At 39.9% G+C, this 21284-nt stretch overlaps 3 protein-coding genes across 8 annotated transcripts in view; all 3 read right to left on the bottom strand.

The window, feature by feature from the left end:
- Nucleotides 1-6: 6 nt before the first annotated feature.
- Nucleotides 7-8923, bottom strand: aldh3b1 (aldehyde dehydrogenase 3 family, member B1). 2 transcript variants are annotated; one of them, XM_026165989.2, is made up of 11 exons: nucleotides 8539-8923; nucleotides 7093-7263; nucleotides 6660-6770; nucleotides 6015-6135; nucleotides 5497-5582; nucleotides 5303-5384; nucleotides 4671-5063; nucleotides 2068-2234; nucleotides 1878-1977; nucleotides 1595-1796; nucleotides 7-1190 (listed from the first exon to the last, which is right to left on the bottom strand). In XM_026165989.2, the coding sequence occupies exons 2-10, from the start codon at nucleotides 7252-7254 to the stop codon at nucleotides 1612-1614; spliced, it is 1407 nt and encodes a 468-aa protein (XP_026021774.1). In that variant the 5' UTR covers nucleotides 7255-7263; nucleotides 8539-8923; the 3' UTR covers nucleotides 7-1190; nucleotides 1595-1611. The 2 variants fall into 2 exon arrangements, with proteins under 2 accessions (XP_026021774.1, XP_080156590.1); XM_080300464.1 differs by lacking the exon at nucleotides 8539-8923 and adding an exon at nucleotides 7520-7608.
- A 1458-nt stretch (nucleotides 8924-10381) lies between these two features.
- On the bottom strand, nucleotides 10382-17513 carry LOC113021373 (serine/threonine-protein phosphatase 4 catalytic subunit B). 3 transcript variants are annotated; one of them, XM_026166018.2, is made up of 9 exons: nucleotides 17384-17513; nucleotides 16414-16694; nucleotides 15034-15085; nucleotides 14895-14945; nucleotides 13103-13204; nucleotides 12817-12990; nucleotides 12567-12693; nucleotides 12257-12446; nucleotides 10382-11374 (listed from the first exon to the last, which is right to left on the bottom strand). In XM_026166018.2, the coding sequence occupies exons 2-9, from the start codon at nucleotides 16521-16523 to the stop codon at nucleotides 11245-11247; spliced, it is 936 nt and encodes a 311-aa protein (XP_026021803.1). In that variant the 5' UTR covers nucleotides 16524-16694; nucleotides 17384-17513; the 3' UTR covers nucleotides 10382-11244. The 3 variants fall into 3 exon arrangements, with proteins under 3 accessions (XP_026021803.1, XP_026021801.1, XP_026021802.1); XM_026166016.2 differs by having other exon boundaries at nucleotides 17345-17485; XM_026166017.2 differs by having other exon boundaries at nucleotides 17220-17464.
- An 840-nt stretch (nucleotides 17514-18353) lies between these two features.
- The window catches only part of cln3 (CLN3 lysosomal/endosomal transmembrane protein, battenin), a 39924-nt gene continuing 36993 nt past the window's right edge, over nucleotides 18354-21284 (bottom strand). For 2 of the 3 annotated variants that reach the window (XM_080300465.1, XM_026165992.2), the window contains 2 exons: nucleotides 21064-21204; nucleotides 18354-20782 (listed from right to left, as the gene is read on the bottom strand). In XM_080300465.1, coding sequence (XP_080156591.1) covers nucleotides 20666-20782; nucleotides 21064-21204 — 258 coding nt within the window. In that variant the 3' untranslated portion in view covers nucleotides 18354-20665. The remainder of the gene's footprint in view (nucleotides 20783-21063; nucleotides 21205-21284) is intronic. The other variant, XM_026165993.2, reaches the window with a different exon arrangement.

Below are 21284 nucleotides of genomic sequence, written 5' to 3'. Positions count from 1 at the left end.
AACAAATGCTAATTAGTATTTGTTTTTAATGTCAGAAGATTGAATAAACAATAACAAAATATATAATTTCCTGGCAAATATAATATGGTTTCGACTTACAGGAGAAAGATACTCATGAGCATTATTGGTTTAAAGTTGCTAAAATTACTTGTATAGCTGCATTACTAACACAATAAGTTTGAAGTCGGCACCTTGTTAATCAAGCTAGCTAACGTTAGCTAAACGTTGCACCGCTAAACGTGATAGCTTCTGGCTACAAAAAGACCAACATGCTAACATTTTAGGCAGGCAATTATCAGGAGGCATCATTGTCTCAATCACTAGTTGTAAGTCTTACTGAAGATTATATTCACTTTAATAATGTTCCCTATTTGAAGAGTATTATTAGATATGCTCATTGTCAATGCAATGATATTAGTGTACAGTATTACAATTCTGATACATTTCTAACATACCGACACTCAGCAAACATCATTTTGAACAAAAATAAGTCACTTTTATAAAACATTCAGAAAAAGCTCTATCAAATAAACATAGCCAACACCGATTTGGTCACCGATTTCTCCCTTCATAATATAAAGATTATGAGAGAGAATTTTACTTTTCTTAAAAAGCTTTTTTCTTTTTTTTTTTTAAGGCTGTTCGACACAGTTTTTTAAAACATTAACCTGACATGTCAGATGTTATTCAAAACTGTTAGAAAGGCAGGAACTTTTCAAAAAGTACTTGGCACATGACTTCAAGAACCTCAGTCTGGTACAGTCTAACAGGCCAAGTTAAACCACAGGATTAATACAGAACAGTTTGTAGAGGTAGGACAACAAAGAGGGGAAAAAAGGCAACGGGAAGCATCTCTGATTACTCGCTTTTAAAGCTAGTAAGTCAGTAATGCAGTTAATATTTCAGCAGATAGTTTGTGCAGAAAATGAGCACTTTGGGAAAAGCTCTTTCAAAAGGAAATAATCATATGTTTATCATATGCATCATCACTCCTAAGACATGCCCGATACTGCCACAGGTATAATAATCCAGTGAGGTAAATAAAACATAGTCTTTGTTGGGTAACAAAATAAATTCAAAAGAGCTATTTCTTTTTCTGCTTCAACACTAAAATGATTTATTTGAATGCAACTTTATTCATTTTTTGAATGACACTTGACAACATGCAGCGCTCAGTCCAGATGGGGGATCTGTAAAAATAACAGAAATATTATGAGCATAACAGAGTCATGAACCTTAATAAGAAACTTGTCTATTTAGAGCCAATATTAACAAAAATGAGTTATTTAATAAAACAGCATAAAAGTAAGTAAGATGACATAATTTTTGTTATTTACATCCAACTACATCTTAGCAGACCGGTGGATGCAGAAAATATAATCGAGGCTCGAGCGACTCCTTCATGGATAAGTCAAACCACAATGAATTTTAATGTTATTCTAAATAACTAAGACACTCAAAGCAACTTCTTAAACATCTATACTGTTATTAAGTAAGATACGAATGCCTTAACATCTAAATAAACTTAATTACTAAGGCTTATTACAAAATCCTTAATGTGAACCGTTACTCATCATCTCTCGCTCTCACTCACACTCTTCTTGCCGGTCATCACATGATTGAGCAGCTCTTGGGTGAGGTGGTCCAGCGCAGCCAGCTCAACTTTTCATCACTATACGGTGGGTAGCGCAGGGCGTTAAGTTTTTCCAAAGCCCAACCACGCAGCATGACTGCTCGCTGGTGACTGAACGCCTCAAAGCCCCAGTGACCATGGTAGTGACCAAATCCACTGTTTCCTGGATGGCAGAGTGAACACTGGTTACGCATATGACTGCATCTCTTACATCTCTTTCTCAGCAGGCCAGCCTGACACATACCTACACCTCCAAAGGGCAGGCCTGGCAGGGCCATGTGCACAATTCCATCATTAGAGCAGAATCCTCCACTGCTTGAATTTTCCAGCACCTTCTTCACCACCTTAAAGAAATAATGACAATATTAGCTAAAAGACTAAATGTTATAAATGTTACAGCAGAAAGTGGAGGCTGCAGAGTTCTGTGTTCTTACAGAGGATTCATCTGAGAAAACATAGAAGGCCAGAGGCTTCTCTTTTGTTTTGGTTAATTTGATGCTTTCCTCCAGAGACTCAATCGTGAGGATCGGCAGGATGGGGCCAAAGATCTCCTCCTCCATTAGAGCATCATCTTCAGCTACATCCACCACTACCGTTGGAGCTATGGAAAGATGAGGACAAAATATTTTTTCATATATGCATTTTTTTCAGTCAAGGAAATTCAGACTCAAGCTACTTTATAGAAAAGTGTGACAAAAAAAGGATACAAGGAATGAGGTGAGATGACCTGTAAAGGATGCAGTCAAAAGAGGAATAACATAATGATCTCACTGACAAAAATAATGAAGTGTGTTACCCATGTGACCTGGTTTCTGTTAGTAACTTGGGTACAAAAATACACATGAATCCATTTGTTTGGTTTTTGTTTGCGCTTTTCCCCCTTTCACTCAGATTTTTCTAACATTTTTATATGTAGTTAATGTTTGAGTCTTTACTAAGCTAACGACAATGCAGTTTAAAAATAATCTTGTTTTATTGCCCAACTCTGCTCTGATCTGCTGGTTGTTGTTTGTTCCATGTTACCAGCAGGAAAGTTGTAGAACGCCCTCTGGTGGACAAACTTTGCAAAAATCAATATGCATAACTTGGTTGAAGGGTGTTTCTCTTGTCTCTTCTTTACTTTTTACATTCTCATTTAATCACTCATCACACCAATGAATCTCCAAATAGCTAATGTCAGCCAATATATCAGCCTCATCAATACACTGGTCACACTCTAATATAAAGACTGCTTTAAGAAAAAGTGAGACTATTTAAACACTAGTATTCACTGTGCCATCCAAGTCATTTAATTCAGGTGTTCCAATCATTTCATGGCAAGGTGGATAAAATCAAGCAGTTTTACTGCATTTGTGAAAGAATGGGTCGCTCTCATGAGCTCAGGGAATTGCAGTGTGTTACTGTGATAGGATGCCACCTTTGCAACAAGTCCACTCATGAAATTTCCTCACTATTAAAAATATTCCACAGTCAGCTGTTGCATTATAACCAAGTAAGAGCGATTAGGATCGACAGTATGTCGGCCACAAAGTGGTAGGCCATATAAAATAACAACTGAGGTGCATAGTGCACAGAGGTCACCACGTTTCTGCAGAGCCAACCGTTACAGAGCCCCAAACTTCATGTGGTGTTCACCACCCTGCCACTGGACTCTAACACAGTGGAGATTTGTTCTCTGGAGAGACCAATCACACTTCTCTGTCGCTAGAATGGTACTGGTCTGATTGCACTGTGCCAAGTGTAAAGTTTGGTGGAGGGGGAATTATGGTGTAGTGTTTTTCAGAAGTTGGATTCCGTCCCTTAGTTCTAGTGAAGGGAACTCTTAACGTTTCAGCAGAGCAAGATATTTTGAACAATTTCACACTCCCAATTTTGTGGGAACCGTTTTGGGATGGCCCCTTCCTGTTACAACATCACTAACAGTGCATAAAGCAATTTCCATAAAGATATGGATGAGTCAGTTTGGTGTCTAAGAACTGCCAGAGTCCTGACCTCAACCCAAAAGAACACCTTTGAGAAGAATTATGTAGAGCAGAGACTGCGAGTCAGGCCTTCTCATGCAACATCAGTCTCTGACCTCACAAATGTGCTTCTGAGAGAATAGTCAAAAATTCCCAGAAACACACTGCTAAACTTGTGGAAGTTAGATCTGAAAAGGTTAGGCTGATGTCATTTTCAACCATCCATCCATTCGCGGAAGGTATTTTCAGCCATATGGATTGAAATTGGGATGTCACTCAAGTTCATATGCATGTGAAAGCAGACAAGCAAATAATTCTGGCAATATAGTACAGGTCTCAAAGCTGAAAGGCAATTTCTTTTTCTTTTTTAAAAGCGGTGCAAGGCTAACTCTGGGCTGGGAGAGCAACTTTCCCTACATCAATGGTCAAGAAGACTGTTAATTTCCTCTTTTTGTTTTTCCTTGAAACATTAAGTAAAAGTGTGATCTAAACACAGATCAGCCACAACAATGAACAAAAACTAGGAAAAAGTAATGTTCTGTGGAGAAATCCTGGGTTCTGACATTGATGTTTATTTAGTTTGACTTGTACCACCTACCTAAACATTTTTGTAGACCCAACACACCTTGCCATGGTAATGGCACTCCCCAATGGCAGCAGTCTCCCCCAGTAGGACAATGTGTCCCATCACACCAGAGAAACTGTTCAAGACCGGTTCAACATGACAAAGAATTTAAGTGTTGACTTGGCCTCCTCACTTTCCAGATCCAAATCCAACTGTGCAACAATGGGAAAGACTGGAACAAGCCCGCTCCACAGGCCCTACCCTGCAACCGCCAGGACCCAAGGGACTGGCTACCAATGTCCCGATACCAGACAGAGATTACTTGTCCACGCCTCAACGGGTCAGAGCTGGTGGAAAGAGAGGACCTACACAATATTAGGCAGGTATTCTTAATGTTGTGGCCGACTGGTGTAACATTTTTTGCATTGTTTATTTAAAAGTAAATGTATACCAGCTAATATACGGTCTTATACCAAACACCAAATCCTCCTTAAAATACTTTTTAACCCACCTATGTACCTATCCTTCTCGTCGTGCTCTCCTCCCACAACGACCTTGCCCTTGGTCCTGTTGAGCAGTCCCATCAGACGAGTCCAGTGTTTAGGTGTTACAATGCGTGACATATCGGGGCTCTTCTGAATGTCACTGCCGTAGAAGTCCTCCAGGACCTGGCGCAACGCAGGCACAAGGGCATCACAAGTGGCTTTCGAGCACAGAACATAATCCGGTGCCACACAGCTCTGGCCAGCATTGAAAAACTTGGACCACACCAAGCGGTGAGCAGCAGCAGTGGCATTCACCCGACCATATATTAAGCAGGGGCACTTGCCTCCCAGCTCCAAGGTCACTGGGGTCAGGTGGACTGCAGCAGCCTGGAGGACAACGCGTGCCACAGCCTGAGAACCTAACAAAGACGGGTGAAGACTCAGTTCCCAGAACAGAAAAGGATAATCTACATTTCAGTCTTACTAAGCCAACCAGGGAAAAGAGGAGAGAATTGTGTGTCACTTTACTATTGACATGCTGTATTAGACAGTTCATAATTAACTCATAATCATCTAAACCTCTAAACAGTACAGTGAAGCTTTGGCTATGTAAAATTCCTGACATCTGATGCATACCTGTGTGCGCTGAGGTTTTTACCTGTGTAGAAAATGTGGTCAAATCGATTCTTCAGAAGGGCTTGGGTCTCCTTTGCTCCACCGCGAACAACTGCATAACAGTCCTGTCAACAGTCATATCGTCACTGTCACGTTCACTGTGCCCATCTCTATTCATAACAATTGTGAAAAACTCATTTGTCTGTTACTTCTGGTTGATATTATCAGTTATTTCACCTTAGACAGATATTTGGGGATGAGCTCCGTTATCAGATTGTCTGTGGCGGCGCTGACTTCGGAGGGCTTGATGACCACACAGTTTCCTAATCAAAGACATCAACAACAGGCAGCATGTAAAGGCACGTGAAGTCTATAAAATCATTCAAGGTGGACTCTAGGACTCGTTGCCATATTTGCAAATTCTGTCAGCTCACTTTAAAACTTTCGCTCTTACTTTTAGAAATATTACCAAGTTGAGTTCCACTGTGTCTATGAACTGTTAGTCATCCCTTTATTTCATCACATTTGAATTATTGAACTTCAAAACATCCCTAAGACGTCTGCAGATTGTTCAGCGCGCTCCTGTGAGGTATTCACATGTCACACCACCACGCCCCTCCCAGTTACATTTTTCCTGAGCTAGCATTAAATCTCTGAAGTCACCTCACTCAAGGTACCTGTGATTACATTATTGTCATCAATTTTAATTTTGCCTTCAGGATTTAGTTTTGCTAAAAGCGTGTTTGTGGAACTACCTGCAGCAATGGCTCCAATCAAGGGTACGATGAGAAGTTGCATGGGGTAGTTCCATGGCCCGATGATCAACACAACTCCTAAAGGTTCCCTCCGTACAAAACATTCATCAAGCTTTGTGGCCTGAACAACAGAAAACATTACAAAATAAATTATGCAGCAAGAAAAGGCTTTTCAAAATGCAGGACATGCATAGATATATGAAGATATTCTGGATTGCTGTCAGTAAATGCTAGACATATACATTTTATAAATTTAACATTAAAAACAGTCTGAAAACTATATGTGCCAATGAGGCACTGGCCATAAATTTCATCTTGCAAAAAATAGAAAGCGCAGCACACGTCGTATTTCAGTCTGTGCTCTTTGTTTAACAGTGATTTCCTAATAAATACGTTCAGAGTGGAGTTGCTACATTCATTCTCATCATTCTGCAGTGGTGAATTTCCTTTGGCACTGCCTGAAATCTCTCTGGGAGGTGCCAGGGATTTCTCTCTGCAGGAAAAAGACTGCGAGGACACAAGAGGTTCAACTTGTTTGACATGAGGAGTATTACTTGGGCCATGAAAACAGTTGTGTAACGTTTCCTTTTTTGTTTTATTTGGTCGCACACACACTATTAATAAGTCTTTTTTTTTTAAACTTACCAAGTTTTTGCTCACATACTCCGGCTGCATCCAGCTTGTGAGGTTACTGAGGGCGCAATGGAGCTCGTTCATCACTATTTCAACCTCAGACAGGATAGCCTCAAATTTTGGCTATTGTGCAACGACAGCAACAACAGCAAGACAATTAGTGCTTATTTAAGAACAGCAGACAACAATGAATAATCTACTAATAAAACCATTGGATTTATAGATTAAATTCACTAAACTATTCTCACTTTAATGTTTTTTAAAGGAGATGTTAACCACTTCTGTACAGTTGTATTACGGGCTTTAAAACAAATTGTCATGATTGCAAAATCATCATGACAGCAAGACAAACAAAAGCCTGAGGCTTTAGTTGCGTAATTATGTGTTGGAGAATTACAGTCATGTGTTCATGCTTTGTGTGGAACACGTGAGCACAGTCCTGTACCTTTGTGAGGTCTTTGTGCAGCGCATTTACAATCTGCTCCTCGTTGTCTTTGATCATGGACATTAGGTTGGTCAGCTGTGTCCTGCGAAACTTCTCCGGTATTGTAACACGCGATTCAAACGCTGTGCGCAGCCTTTCCAAAACCTGACTCTGGCTCTCCATTTTTTCAAGCTTCACAAAAAGAAAAGAAAGAAAAGAAGGATTGTTTTCCCTAGAAGCTGTAACGGGCAAATACTTTGTGAAAGGTGGACATTAACTTCTCACATCTTCAACTCAGTGCACGTCGATTACTTATTCCTACTCAGAAATGTTAAACGTCATGAGAAACGTTACAAAAACTGTATTAGGTAAATGATGAATTATACCAAATGTATGTGTATAAAATCTGCATTTTAAAAAGCAAACCACTGCACAGCTCTTTACATACCGCTCCTGTCAGTCTTCTGATGGAATAGTTGGCAACGATATTTCAATTTGTGTAATTACTCTGACAGCGTTTGCATGGTCACTGTTGTGACAGCCTGTAATAACGGCAGATGACTCATTTGAAAAAGGGATTATGGAACCCGGTGAGTAACGTGAGCTGCACATTTCCTCATCCCAGTAAGTCTAGTTTGGAAAACGCTGAACAAGACCAGCGAGTCTGAGAAATTACTGCCACACACAGCTTTTAAATCCACTATTTATGGATTTCGCAACATTTCACAGGGGCAGTAGCGGTTTTTGATAGGGGCGACACAGGCGGTGGGGGGGGGGGGGGGGGGCGCGCCATCAGGGGCATGGGGGAAAAAAATAAATTAAAAAAAATTGCTGGTACTCATGCTGCCCCGACATCATGCCAGCGCATATTGGGAACGGCATAGGCACCAATCAGTTTTCTATCGCCCATTTGCTGGGAGTAAGGGCGCCCTTCGTTTGCAAGGTGCGCCAGAGAGAGTGTTCGCCCAGGGCGCAAAAACAGCTAGGACCGCCACTGCACAGCGGATATATCAAATATTTGTGTGGCGAAATGACCGGAACACTGATTTTGCGGAATGGGGAAGAAATACTAACTGTGACATTTCCAACGGACATTCGCACGCTACTGTAGACAATGGCACGCGGACGTTAACTGATAAGTGCAGTCAAACAGCACAGAAACGACGAATTATCAAACAATTTTTTTTAACATAATTATTACAGCCTGGCAGATTTCCCACGCGGGATTTGGATGCCTATAAGTGCATTCGTACGCTAGCTGTTTGTGGTTAGGGCGAAAAAAACTTTATCGTGGGAAGTAATTCCCGGGAGAGATGAACAATAGGTTCCAGTGTAACCATTTCTTTCAGTGTGGGAGTCAGGATTTTCTCACGATGGTTTAAACTGCTCTAACATTCATTTGCGTGAAGTAGCTAGCATTTTGCAAACAGCAGAAATAAAGTGAAGATATTGCTGTGTTTAGCCTACCTGCTACTGGGCTTATCGTCTGTCCAACTGGCAGACCTGCGAGCAGACACCGTGCCGACAAAATGCTGAAGACCGTTGACGTTTCCGGGCTTCACTCCTTTTTTCGGAAGTACAGACACCGGGTTTCTTTGGGAGGGGAAACACTTTTGGTCGAGCTAGAAAAACTAGCCTTAAAACTTGTCAAGCGGCAAAGGTGGCTGTTTTTAGTATACATTTCCGTGTGCGAAGCATTGACTGTAAGCGAGTTAAGTGTCGCAGTTATTTGGCTCAGTGGTCCCCGCGGAGGGTTACATTTGACGTTTTTACGGGTACAGCAGTTATTCCTGTTTTAGCGTGAATAAGACAAACTCCCGTTTAAACCTTATTTACCAAAGCCAGCCTTATGTGCCCCAGGGACGGAAAAATAAAGCTGTCCACTTTTATACTTTCACACATTTTTCATTGTCTAAACCAGGGGTCTGCAACCTTTTACACACAAAGAGCCACTTGGACCCTGTTTCCACGCAAAAGAAAACACTGGGAGCCGCAAATACTTTTTGAAATCTAAAATGAAGATAACACTGTATATATTGTTTTGTTTTGTTTACCTTTATGCTTTGTGTGAACAACTAAAGGAAGTAAGCAAAGTTTATTTATTAAGCGCTTTTCACAGACAGGCAGTCACAAAGCGCTGTACACAAATATTAAAATAAACAATACAATCAATAGACATTATACACAATGTAAAAGATCAAATGTACATAATGTAAAGAATATAAAATATGTAGATCAACAAAAGGCTTGTTTGAACAGAAAAGTTTTTAACTGCTTTTTAAAATAATCCACAGAGCAACTAAGGTGTGTTGCTTATGAAATCCATGAAGTGCTACAGAGAAAATTACATTTTATTTATGTAATTAACACATTTTGAACTCTTAAAGAAATATAACAAAAGGAAAGACACCCAGCTGAACTAAAATAATCCATGTAGTAAACAAAAACTGTTGTGAGCCGCCACCCTTATATCGCCTTTGGGCTTTTGGAGCCTTGACCTGACTTTTAAAAAGTAATTGGAAAAAAAAGCACTATGCTGCTAAAAAAAAACAGCACCCGCAATCACGCCTCTCTCTGCTGTTGCGTTGTCGGGCTGTGAGCTGAAAAGCTACAGCCGGCTGTGTGCGTACAGCAACCGCGTGTGAAAAGTGGTCAATAAAGAGATGCTGAAAAGCGTGTTCATGCAAACACTGTCAGGTCTGCCGTGATATGTTTACAATAAGACTTATGGTCCCGAACCTCTGCGCACAGCGTCTGCAAATCGGGGCTTTCATCTTTACGCAGGACTGTAAGCTTTCATCTGTGAGGCGTGAGCGGTGTTTGTTTTTAACATAGTTCACGGTGGAGAAGTTACTGACATAATGTGGATCCGAAGATCCATAACTGGCCTATCTGGGTTTGAAAGTCGATAAATGCACGGCGTTTCGGCGGGTATACCGGCTTCCGCGAGTGTGACGCTTATTTTGAGCGATGAAAAAATAAGATATAATTTTATTTTTATATTTCAAAATCACAATAATCTTCCAATTTAGAACTACAAGTTTAAAAAAAAGAACTAAACACAAATAAAATACACTTCAGCTAAATACTTCTAATTTCTTTTCCCAAACCACCCGGAGCCGCAGTATAAGGACTAAAGAGCCGCAGGTTTCCGTCCCCTGGTCTAAACAAACAATGATGCTATTTTGACAATTAGTGTATTGTGACTAACATCTTAGACAAGAGGATTTTTTTTAGTCTGCTTTAAATAACAAACTGACAACTGTGGATTTGTAGCCATCTTTCATAAGGAGGTGCAACTGAATTGATATATCAGCATAGATACAAAACCTTTATTTTCACAATATCAAAATTGACACACCTACAGAGAAGTGTAGATTAAAAGAAATTAAGAGGGCAATGGTTAATACATGACTCGTGTTGGGAGTCGTTACATCTCTGGTGTTAAGATGTGAGGGTGTGGAGCTCTCGGGAAGCTCTTGTTAAAAGGAGCACATGTGGTGGGAGACAGTTAAACAGCAAATAAAGAGAAGAGAGGGCATTTTGTTTAATCCTGGCAGCAACAATTATACAAAAATCAAAAACAGAGACAACATATGCATTGAAGGAATTTCTAAAATGATAAAACTGAAGCTTCCTACGGCTGCATACTTTAGAAAAATCATGAAAAAGGAGAAGGAAAAAAAAGAAGAAGAAAAAAACAGCACTCCTTCCAAATACGTCTAAAACTAAATGACAGTGTCTGTCACAGGAGGGGGACAAAACAAAAAAACAAAAAAACAAAAAAACAACTACTACAATTGTAGTGAAAGTTGAGCCAGGAAAGGAGAAATTCATATCTACACAGAGTGAGGAAGATGAGAACAAATGGAAGGAGAGCAGAAAGAAACGGCCATCTTTATGTAGCTGAAGAGAAATGACAACAGTCATGGGCCCATTAACCACCTCGTCCTTACACCTTCCACAGTGACTGCTCTGTCAGGCTTGGGCAGTAGGGCAAAAAATCCAGCTCTTCAAGCTGAAGCTGTGCAGGAGCTTGGCAGGGTTTGGCAGGTTTTCTGTCTCACTGCTTTGAGTTCACACTGACAGAACGATCCAGCGGCAGGATGGAGGGCAGCTGATTTGAAACGGTACTGGAAATTTGGATGTGTCATGGCTGTCTGCTCAAAGACTTCACAGGAAATAGTCGGCTACTGGTTTCTTGGAGGGTATGCCTCTGGTCTCTTGTGGTGCTGCTTCAAATATGATGAACTCCCGCTGTAGATGCTCATCCAACTCCAAGATGGCTGCTACATTACCACATCTGTTAGGAGAGGAACAAACATTGGTTATACACAAAAAGAGCCTTGTGTATATTTAATTAGCACAGTTTCAAACATTTCTTTGGTATGAAACAACACCGAGATGGCCTTAACCATGCCTGATCACTGGAAACTTTTCCTTTTATTAGTCATGCAATGTATGTAATCCCATCTATTCTGATTGTCAGTGGCCTTTCGTGCCGCCTGTCAAGAATAGAATGAGTTATATCAACTTTATATAGACCATGTTTCATATTTTGATCGAGGAAAATTTCTTTCACTGTAATTATTTTTAGTGTTTTATCACCCAGCCATAGCACAACGGTATAAACTGCTCTATAGATAAAAGTTTCCTTACTACTATGCTTGTTAAAATGCATTCCCCAAAGTGAGTATTGTTTTGTATCTATGCCAATTGGGTCAAAGCAGCAGACTGACATGTATGAAGCATTATGGGGAATCAAAATGTTACACAACGGCTTTTAATGCTTATTTGTCACAGGGGTAACCATCTCATATTTCAACAGTAGTAAGGTAAACAGAACAAATAGTCTGTTTATAAAGTAATCCACCATGAATGGAGGCTTGACTGGCCAATTCAGCTGACGTCAGTTGATGCTAGAACAAACCCGAACATGGTTCAACTTGTTGTACAGCAAGTCTCTACACAGCAGCAGGTATGCCTTTCCAAACATTTGCAATCTTAACATTGGCCTGCATAAGCTGTAGATTTCAATTTATAGTGCTGGAATTTCACTGGTAATTGCTGTTAATACTAAGACAACATGATCCGCCTTTGGAATATTTCAGGGACCAAATCAGTATTTACATGACGAGGACATCTTTCCCCATTCAAGATATCTGAGATTAATGTAGCTATGTACCTGTAGCAGTAGTTGGGTGCTGACCACACTGTGAGCACCGTCTCATTGAAGTGCCACTTGTAGCCTTCCATAACTAGCTGATGAGCTCGACAGATCATGTGGATGTCGTTGGCGGCGTTGAACTGAGCCACTACGTCACTCCCAAATAAGTAGCCGGCACCTCTAGGACTCACCCCCCAGCCTGTGGTGTCTGAAAACAGAGAGAAACTGGTCACACAAACACATCCGTCATACAGTCCTTTAATTCTCCACTGCTGTTTCTTGTTAACGTCAATTTCAATTTTTAGATGTCCAAGTGAACTGTCTGTACCTTCAGGGTCTGACCACAGGAGGTCACACATTGGTCCATCATGGGGCACTTCCTGTTTTCTATCAATGGTCCGGATCTGATCCAGTGTCTGGATGGAGGGAGACAATCCCCCGTGCACACAGAAGATCTACAGACACAGAATTATATCAAAACAAATGAAACAGCTACGTTACACAGGGAGTTTTAAAAGCAGTAACATGTTCAGAAGAAAACGCTACATATGAAGTAAGTGCTGGATGACGTATCTAACCTTGCCATCGATAATAGCAGAGAGAGAAAGGTAGTCGAAAATCTCTGTGCAGTATCTCCAGACAGTGACTGAGCCATATTTGCGGAGGCACTCGTCATAGAAGCCGTAGACCTGGGTGATCTGCCGGGACTCGTGGTTTCCCCGGATCAAGGTAATCCGGTCTGGATAACGTACCTGGATCGTACAGCAGAGATAAAAGATGAAGAAAAGGGAGTTCTGACACCCCGTGGGAAAGTAAATGTAAAAACTGTGACTGGTGTAGCTCAGCAGTGGACAGACAAACTACCTTAAGAGCTAGCAACAGAAGAAAAGTCTCCACACTGTAGAAGCCTCTGTCCACAAAGTCACCCATGAACAGATAATTTGTCTCCGGGACATCTCCTCCCACCTGTCATGCAGAAAAATGAAAAAGAAGCCCTTTAAACAGATGCATACTGGTAATTTAATGTGCACAAGTCTCTACCTCCCCAACTCACAATAATGGGCTCCAAGACCTGCAATGCACCAAGATTGAACCATACCACTAGGGCTGCACGATTTTGCATAAAATGAGAATCACGATTTTTTGGCTTAGAATTGAGATCACGATTCTCTCACGATTTTCTTTTCCAGTATAAATATTTATCGCGCTTATTAAATGCACATCAACTTCGTAACAGTTGAGACTGAACATAAAAACAATAAATAAACATAAAAACAACAAATGTCTCACATTTTGTCGTTGCTGCAAAATGTTGTACTGCTTGAAATTCCATCTCCACCGTTGCTCGACGCTGCATGTATAGAGCAGGCAGTGCAACAATAGAAAAATAGTTGCGGGACGGCACTGTGTCGCGTTTGTCTAGGGTGTTGATCATTTTCCTAAATCCCTCGTTTTGCACAGAGTTGATGGGAGCCATATCTTTGGTCAGGTGATAAGTGATAGCCTCCGTAATTTCTTTGTGCCTGCGGGAGTTCGACGGGTATAGGGAAGCGCTGTATAAGGTTCCCGTTATTGATGTTTGGGTGGTTGACTGGGACGGATTTTCTCCTGTCACTTTCTCGTCATCCCTGACGTGCTCTCCGTTGTTGTTTCCCTGCTAATTTTAGCATCACACGGCACAGCTTCTGTATCACGTGGTATAAGGCTCCGCCCCTGCCATTTGTTGAGCAGGAAGAGTGAGCGCTTGTTTTCATGCAGAGTACGTCCCGGATCAAAATGCGGTACAATCGTCGTCGTTTTTTTTTTTTGTTTGTTTGTTTTTTAATCGTTGTCATTTGGAAATGAGCTCGCACATAAGTATGAATCGAGATTGCGATTTTCTAACGATTAATCGTGCAGCCCTACATACCATATCTCAAAATATTACCTCACATGAGATTAGTAAAAGAAACTAGAATCAATTCACTATTTGGACGACATTTTGGTCCAATACTGACTCAAAGCTACACTGGGTATCGATACATTGGAGCAGCAGTGTACTGCTTGCACCCACTCTCGCTCTTCATTACGTCTGCTGTAAATCTTATTGAGAAGCCTCTACTGGAGCATTTACAGCAACATAACATGATGCCAAGTTTCTCGTCAGCTTCACTGTGTGAGTGTGTGAGGAGGTGTACTCACAGGAAGAGCCATAACAGGAGAAACTAGGATGTCCATAAGTAACAGCAGTATGAAATGAGACTCATGCATATTTTAGCTGAAAAATAAAAATGTACCCCCCCCCCCAATTTTACTAATACCTTTTCACTGGATTTATATTCTTAAATATATTTATTGATGAATTTAGGAGCGCAGTGTGAAAGCTGAGCGACACGTTGCCTTAAACATAAAGAACGATACCCAGATTTTCATCAGAATTAAGAATACGAATTATTCATTTAATACAGTTATGGAATCAGTACTCAGTATGGTCACACACTCAAACTCCAGGCAAGAGTATCAAATTTAAAAAGCTGCATTTATTTCTAATAACTAACAAAGTTTAGTAGTGCTGTGCAGGATTGTAACTCAGCAACAGCAGTATCATACTTAAACGATGAAATATAACCCAATCAGAAGCAAAAGAGATTTTAAAAACAAATAGAAAAAAACTTACTCTAAAAAGTTCTTTCAAGTCATAGAACTGACCGTGTATATCTCCACAAACCTGTAAGAAATAACAGGAGAAACATTATTACCACATTTATCTGACATCCAGGCAAATTCGGAGACAACAGTGAGTAGATGTTACTTACCGTAACAGGAGAATCTACTCTCTGGACATTGCTTTCTTCAACCAAAATCTCTCTAAAGAAATAAAAATACATATGTGTATTTATTAATAAACAAATAACGCACAACAGCACAAGACTAACAGCAGACATAAAACAATCCTTGAGTTACAGACAAGCACCCCCTAGTGGCCACATCTACCGTTTCCTGTTGTGACTCCAGAAACACAGCTGACAGGTGATGTAACTGCAACTTGAAAAATATCCAAACTAAACAGATCGACTTTTTGAAGCCCAGTGACAGATCGGGGGGGGGGGCACCTTCACTCCTCCACCAACCACAATAATCATTTCAAATTAAGATCAGATTGCTTAAATTGTTTCTCCATCATCCTTATCTGAGTTACTTGATTATTTAATAATATCCAGGAGCAGCTGATTGGCTAACAAAGGTCAGTCAGGATAAGGCTCCATTTAATGAGTCTGTATGGCAGTTTGCATCCAGTAGACTTATCCCAGTTCTTCCTAGTTCACAATAGGCCTGTGATTGGTCTTGCGCCTTATCCTATAATGATCGTAGCATACCTTTGCGTATATTTTTTTTTTCCTGGACTCCTCCAAGATCTTCAATCTTGATTAAATTTAGTCTATAAACAACCTAGTCCTAAAATTCAATTCAATTCTATTTGTATAGCAACAACACTGACCTCAAAGTGCTTTATACAGTAAAGATCCTGTCAGATCCCCAGAGAAAACAATCAAATGGGCCTCTATGAGCAAGCACTTGGCGACAGTGGGATTCGTAACATTTATATGGTGATTGATTAAAATATTAACTTTAAATAAAAAATATTATTTTGTTTACTGTGCATTTGTGTATAGAAACTGCATGATCAAGGTCTACCCAACATACCCAGTAGCATGTTTATATGCACAGTGCATAGACATTTAACAGTCACCAGAGGGTTTAAGTTTTAACAACTCGTAAACTATTCCTGTTATATATCGTTAATAGATAAATATATTTTCTTTAAAATTCTCAGCTGTAACTGGTCAGCGTCTGATGCAGGTCTGGCTAGTCTAGTTAATCAATTTTTGGCATCTGTAAAACTGTGCCAAATCAAACATGCGGAGCTCACCCATGTAGTGACCCCTTTGTCGAAACAGTCATTGGTCTGCATATAGTTAAGACAAAGAGGCTGCCCCATTACTTTTGAACATTACATATAAATATATTTAAGCTCTACTAAATATCACCCCTCTTAAAGTACGTTTAATTCGCAATCCTTCCCGTTCTTTAAGTATTCAGAAATAAGACAACAGCTAAACAGTTTTCTGCCTTGAATCGAGAGTGTATAATTGATTAAATAAAAGTGCTGTTGGTCCAAGCACACTGATGCTTACCTAGCTTTGGCACACAGTGCTTTGACTTCATTTTCCTTGATGAGCTCACAGCGTCTGAGCTGCTCTATCTGTCGGTCCAGGTCACTGATGTCCCCCATTGTCACACACATAGGGAGAGCTGCTCACACACCAGGCACACACTCCTCTTCTCGCACACTGGGCTCGCTTAAATATGTGGCTCCAAGAGCGAACAGCCCAAACAAAAACTTCCTCGAAAGCAGCCGGGGGGCTTCAGCTCTTAAACGTCAGGGTATTGCTACGACGATGCTCGGAGTGACGAACTGCAGACAAAAAACATAAATTAGGTTATTCAACCGAAGTAATTCCGAGCTAAACATCGCAATAACAACCTGGTAGGCGGATAATCCAGTTTAGGTAATGTCTGCTGTATGATAAATAAGACCCGGTCGTACATAGAAATCCCTAACTAAACGCCAATTTAACACACCACTGTGAAAGTCATACGACTAGTTTGTTCACACCTAACATAAAAGTAGTCTCCCACAGAAAACTGATGTTATTCGTTAGGGAATGTAAGGCCTCGGGGCGTAGCAGTAAGCTAATATTAGCACGCTAGCTTACATCACAGCTAACGACGTCAGCGAACAACTGATTCTTTGATAACTTAGCCAACCATTTTGTTTGGGAATTTGAACAGATGCTTCACAAAAATGTCTGACAGTCGATACCAACAAACTACAGATAATCTATGTGCCAGAAAAAAAACAAAATAAAAGCAATGTGTTAAGCGTAGTTGAAATGTTGCATGTTAGCGGGCTAATCGATGCCGACCTGGGCTAACTTACTTGGTTTTCGGCGTCAACGCTGGTTACTGCTAATGTCGCCAGTAAACTAGCTAACGCGAATAACACTATTTAAAAACGGCTCAACTCGAATAACCAAAAACAGCGAGCAAACGAAAAGAACCAACGTTAATATATTTCAGTCCATGGAGCGTCGGCTCACTCACTGGCCCCTCTTCTTCCCCCGGTCTCGTCTTTGCCGGTTTACGCCTGCCGTGCTCGTGAACACTTGCAGGTCGGCTGTAACTTCCGGTATAGGAAGCGCACTACTCAGTCTACTCAACCCGACATTCACTGTAGTGGTAATTTACAGATCGCTTACTAGTCCATCCCAAATACTGAATATCATGAAAAGTTTATTTTTGTTTTCTTTTTTTAAGTGATTAATTTAAAAAAATAAACTCGATATTTATTGTATGAAAAGTATTTCAAAACCCTTTCTTACAATTTTGATCAAGTTTAAGGACACTGAATAAAGTCAGAAATACAGTATTTAATTTTGAGCCTCCCTATGGCCCCACAATAAGCAAGCAGGTTCAGGGTGGACTGAGCCGAGGTCAAAGGCAGGCCTCGGCTGTCCGATCCCCTCTTGCTGCTGTCTGAAACTGGAAAAGAGATATTCTAATATTTTGATTCAGGATTTCTGATTACCACCAGCTATAAACCATTATCATTAAAATCAAGAAAATATTGAACTACTGAAATATTTGACTTGTAACGAAGGTAGAATATACCCTTTTAATTTAATTATAAAGAATTAAAGTTTTTGTGTCATGTTCTGTGCTCCACTATGAAATGTAATGTAGTTCAAGTAGAAGTTTAACAAGAAAAATGTGTGTTATGGAACAGTAACCTATATTTATACATTTTAATTCATTTTGGCTTAGAAACATCACCTATAGCTTTGGGATACCACAGTATAAATTCTCCACTCTACAAGCATTTGTCTGATATATTAGGCACAAAGTGGACAGCAGAGAAAATACTGCAGATTGCTGACTATAGCAACCTTACTTTTTTCCCTAAATAATTTTGAATTAAATATTAGGTTAATAAATGGTTCACGAAACACCCCAGTTAAAGACCAACCTATGTTATCTTACATCACTATAAGTAATAAAGCACAACACATTCCAGTTTATGACACATACACTTTATATCAAAGAAAAAAATCGGTACAATTAGAAATGTCACGGCTCTCTGCGCAAGAAAGGACAACCACATGTTTGTAGCTAACTGGCAAGCTAACAAAGTCAAAGTGAACCTCATCTCTGATTTCCTGTAAAATTTGATTTGAAGCAAGCAGAAGATTAAAAAACAATATTATGTTGTAACAAGGTTCTTCCAGTTAAGCATTAGCATTAGCTTTATGTGGTCATTAGAATGTCAGTAGGACCGTTGGTCTGCGTTTGAGTGTTCAGGAGAAAACAGGACACATGAATCAAGTATTTAAGGACATAAACTGCATTCCAAGAAAAGAAAACAAATTCAACAGCCCACAATGTTACAAAAAAATAACAAAAGTGCTTCCAAGAATTTTAGTAAAATACATGTCAGCATGACGGCATGAGCAACCTCTATTTTCTTTATTTTACAACAAAAATATTAAAATCAACTTTGTTTCACATCTCAGCCATTCCCAGGTGTTCTGTGCTCCACCTGCAGTGACTAACTGTGCCACAGTTTAACAAGCAGTCTTTCATTAGAATCAGAAAAGCCACAGCTAAGCAAAATGATGTCAAGTTGCACACGATAAACATCACAAAAACAAATCTGTGTGTGACATTGTTTTTGTACAAATCTGAAACAAGTGGCATTTTAAAGCTCCGAATGATCTCCTGGTATTAAAAACTATAATAGAAGGCATTTTTGCTCGCTTTGTTACATACACTCACATTTTTGCTCGCTTTGTTACATACACTCACATTTTTGCTCGCTTTGTTACATACACTCATCATGGACATGAATGTCATGGTAATTTTGGACTTTAATCATTTCTTTGAATTGTTTTCTTCCTAGAGAGGAATGATTTTACAGCATCTGCAAAAACAAAAGACTTTGAAAATGAGAATTGGATGCACATGGTTGAAGTTAATTTGGAAAAATTTCCACCTCAATCAGGCATGATTCTGACGTTATATTTGACCATTATTCTTCTCTTGGTTTCCTGGTACCAACCTGGATTTTAAGCATAGTCCACAATCTTTCAGTAAGATTGAAGTCACCTATAGTCATGTCAAAAAAATAATGAAAATCCCAAATTTCAGATTCATTTCTACGATGAGTGTTTGCAAACGTTTGACTACAACTGAAATACGAAAGTAATCTCTGCTATTTATTAACATGAATTAAACTCTTAACTATAGAACTACTTATTATAGAAGGCACTTAGTGAGAGCCGTCAGGCTTCAGCATTATATTTACTCACAGTTTCTTCAAATAATAATAATAATGTATACTTTATTGATCACCGTGGGAAAATTCCTCTCATTTAACCCATTCACTCAGTGAAGCAGTGGGCAGCCACCAATCTAGTGCCCAGGGAGCAGTACCTTGCTCAGGGTAGCTGTTCAGTAGATTCAAACCCCCAACCTTCCGATCATGGGGCAACCACTCTACCTACTGAGCTTTATTTGCCCCCTGAAAGCAATAGTTTTATAATTTCACCTCCCAAAAATTTAATTGCAGCATTCAATGACTGAGCTCTCTGACTTTTAAAATAGTTTGAAAATAGTAATGGCACATCCTAGCTGAGTAGTCATTCATAGAACTGTTTCTGAACCCAGAGTTCAGTTTGAGGAGTTAATGTTAAAATGAAGGTCAGTAAAATAACAGTTTAGATTTTAAGGTAAATCTTAGCGTTGAAGGTTGGTGTGGAGGGATTTCCTACACGATACTAGCTGCCTGGTCACAGCTCAGAGATACTTTATACTTAAAGAGGACTCTTTAGTTACCACAATTAAAACACAGTAAACTTGCTGAAATGACATCTCCTCTTCTGTGACTTTAAAATGTATTGCATTTATATATTTTTTATTCATTATGTCAAATTGAAATATATCCCGATCTTGTTTCACATTGAAAGCTTTTGTTCTGTGAACCACTGGAAGGTTTTTCATGAAGGAAAACCACAAAGAAACTGGTCATCAAAACAAGACAATATTTTGATCTGTGTTTCAGGTTTACCTTCTGTGATCGTAGGTAGGATGTTATTGATATTATTTGATCTCTGGCTGAAGGTAAAAAACACTTTTGTGGACTCTGGACTTTCTATATAGTTCACTTGCTGTTATCTATAAATATGCAGCAAGTACAGGATGTGGAGTCAAAGACTTTATATTGACATTTTTATGTAATGTCTGCTTTTTGTCTCTAACCCAGTTCGGATTTAAAAATCGAACACACCCACGTTTTGCTTACTCATCGTGCTGGTCAGTGTGTGGGCTTGGTTATAATGAACAGAAGTAAGTGTGGACAGGAAGAGATATGAGTCCAGCCACAGTTATGCCCAGGCTGTCTCCAATGCTGGCAGCAGCCATGGAGAACTCCCTGTGTCTGTCTTCAGTCTGTAGGAGAAAAGAGAAGACACTCTGAGGTAGATGCATGCTTACTGTGGAGTAAAAACAGCTCAACAGTGCACAGCTGCTTCTGTACTGATCTCCTAAAATAATCATTGTGACATTTGCAGAGTGTGTATGTATCCGTGAATGGATAAAAAATAAAATGCAGCTTTGCACAGAGGTCGAAGAACAGAAAATATGGAATTATCCAGATTCCTAAAGTCAGAACTGTCTAGAATACTCCAGAGTCTAAACTATATGAATGGTTCTCTGAAGCTGTCCTTTACCTCCTTGCTGATGAAGTGGAAGGTGTTGACATATGCTGCTCCACCCAGCAGACCCTCATAGAGGATAAAAGCGAACACCAACCAAACAGTGGGCAGGAACAGGTAACGTACAGCAAACAGAAGAAACACAGCGTTCAGCGTCTGTGGAGAGGAGAGAGAAGCAGCTCTGAGAAACACAGCAGTGTCTGTAAAGTATACATTCACACACATTTAACAACCCC

The sequence above is a fragment of the Astatotilapia calliptera genome, chromosome 4 (assembly GCF_964374335.1).
Source record: "Astatotilapia calliptera chromosome 4, fAstCal68.1, whole genome shotgun sequence".
NCBI classification, from domain to species: domain Eukaryota; kingdom Metazoa; phylum Chordata; class Actinopteri; order Cichliformes; family Cichlidae; genus Astatotilapia; species Astatotilapia calliptera.
The sequence above is the reverse complement of the archived record's forward strand: the minus strand, read 5'-3'. Positions and strand labels throughout refer to the sequence as shown.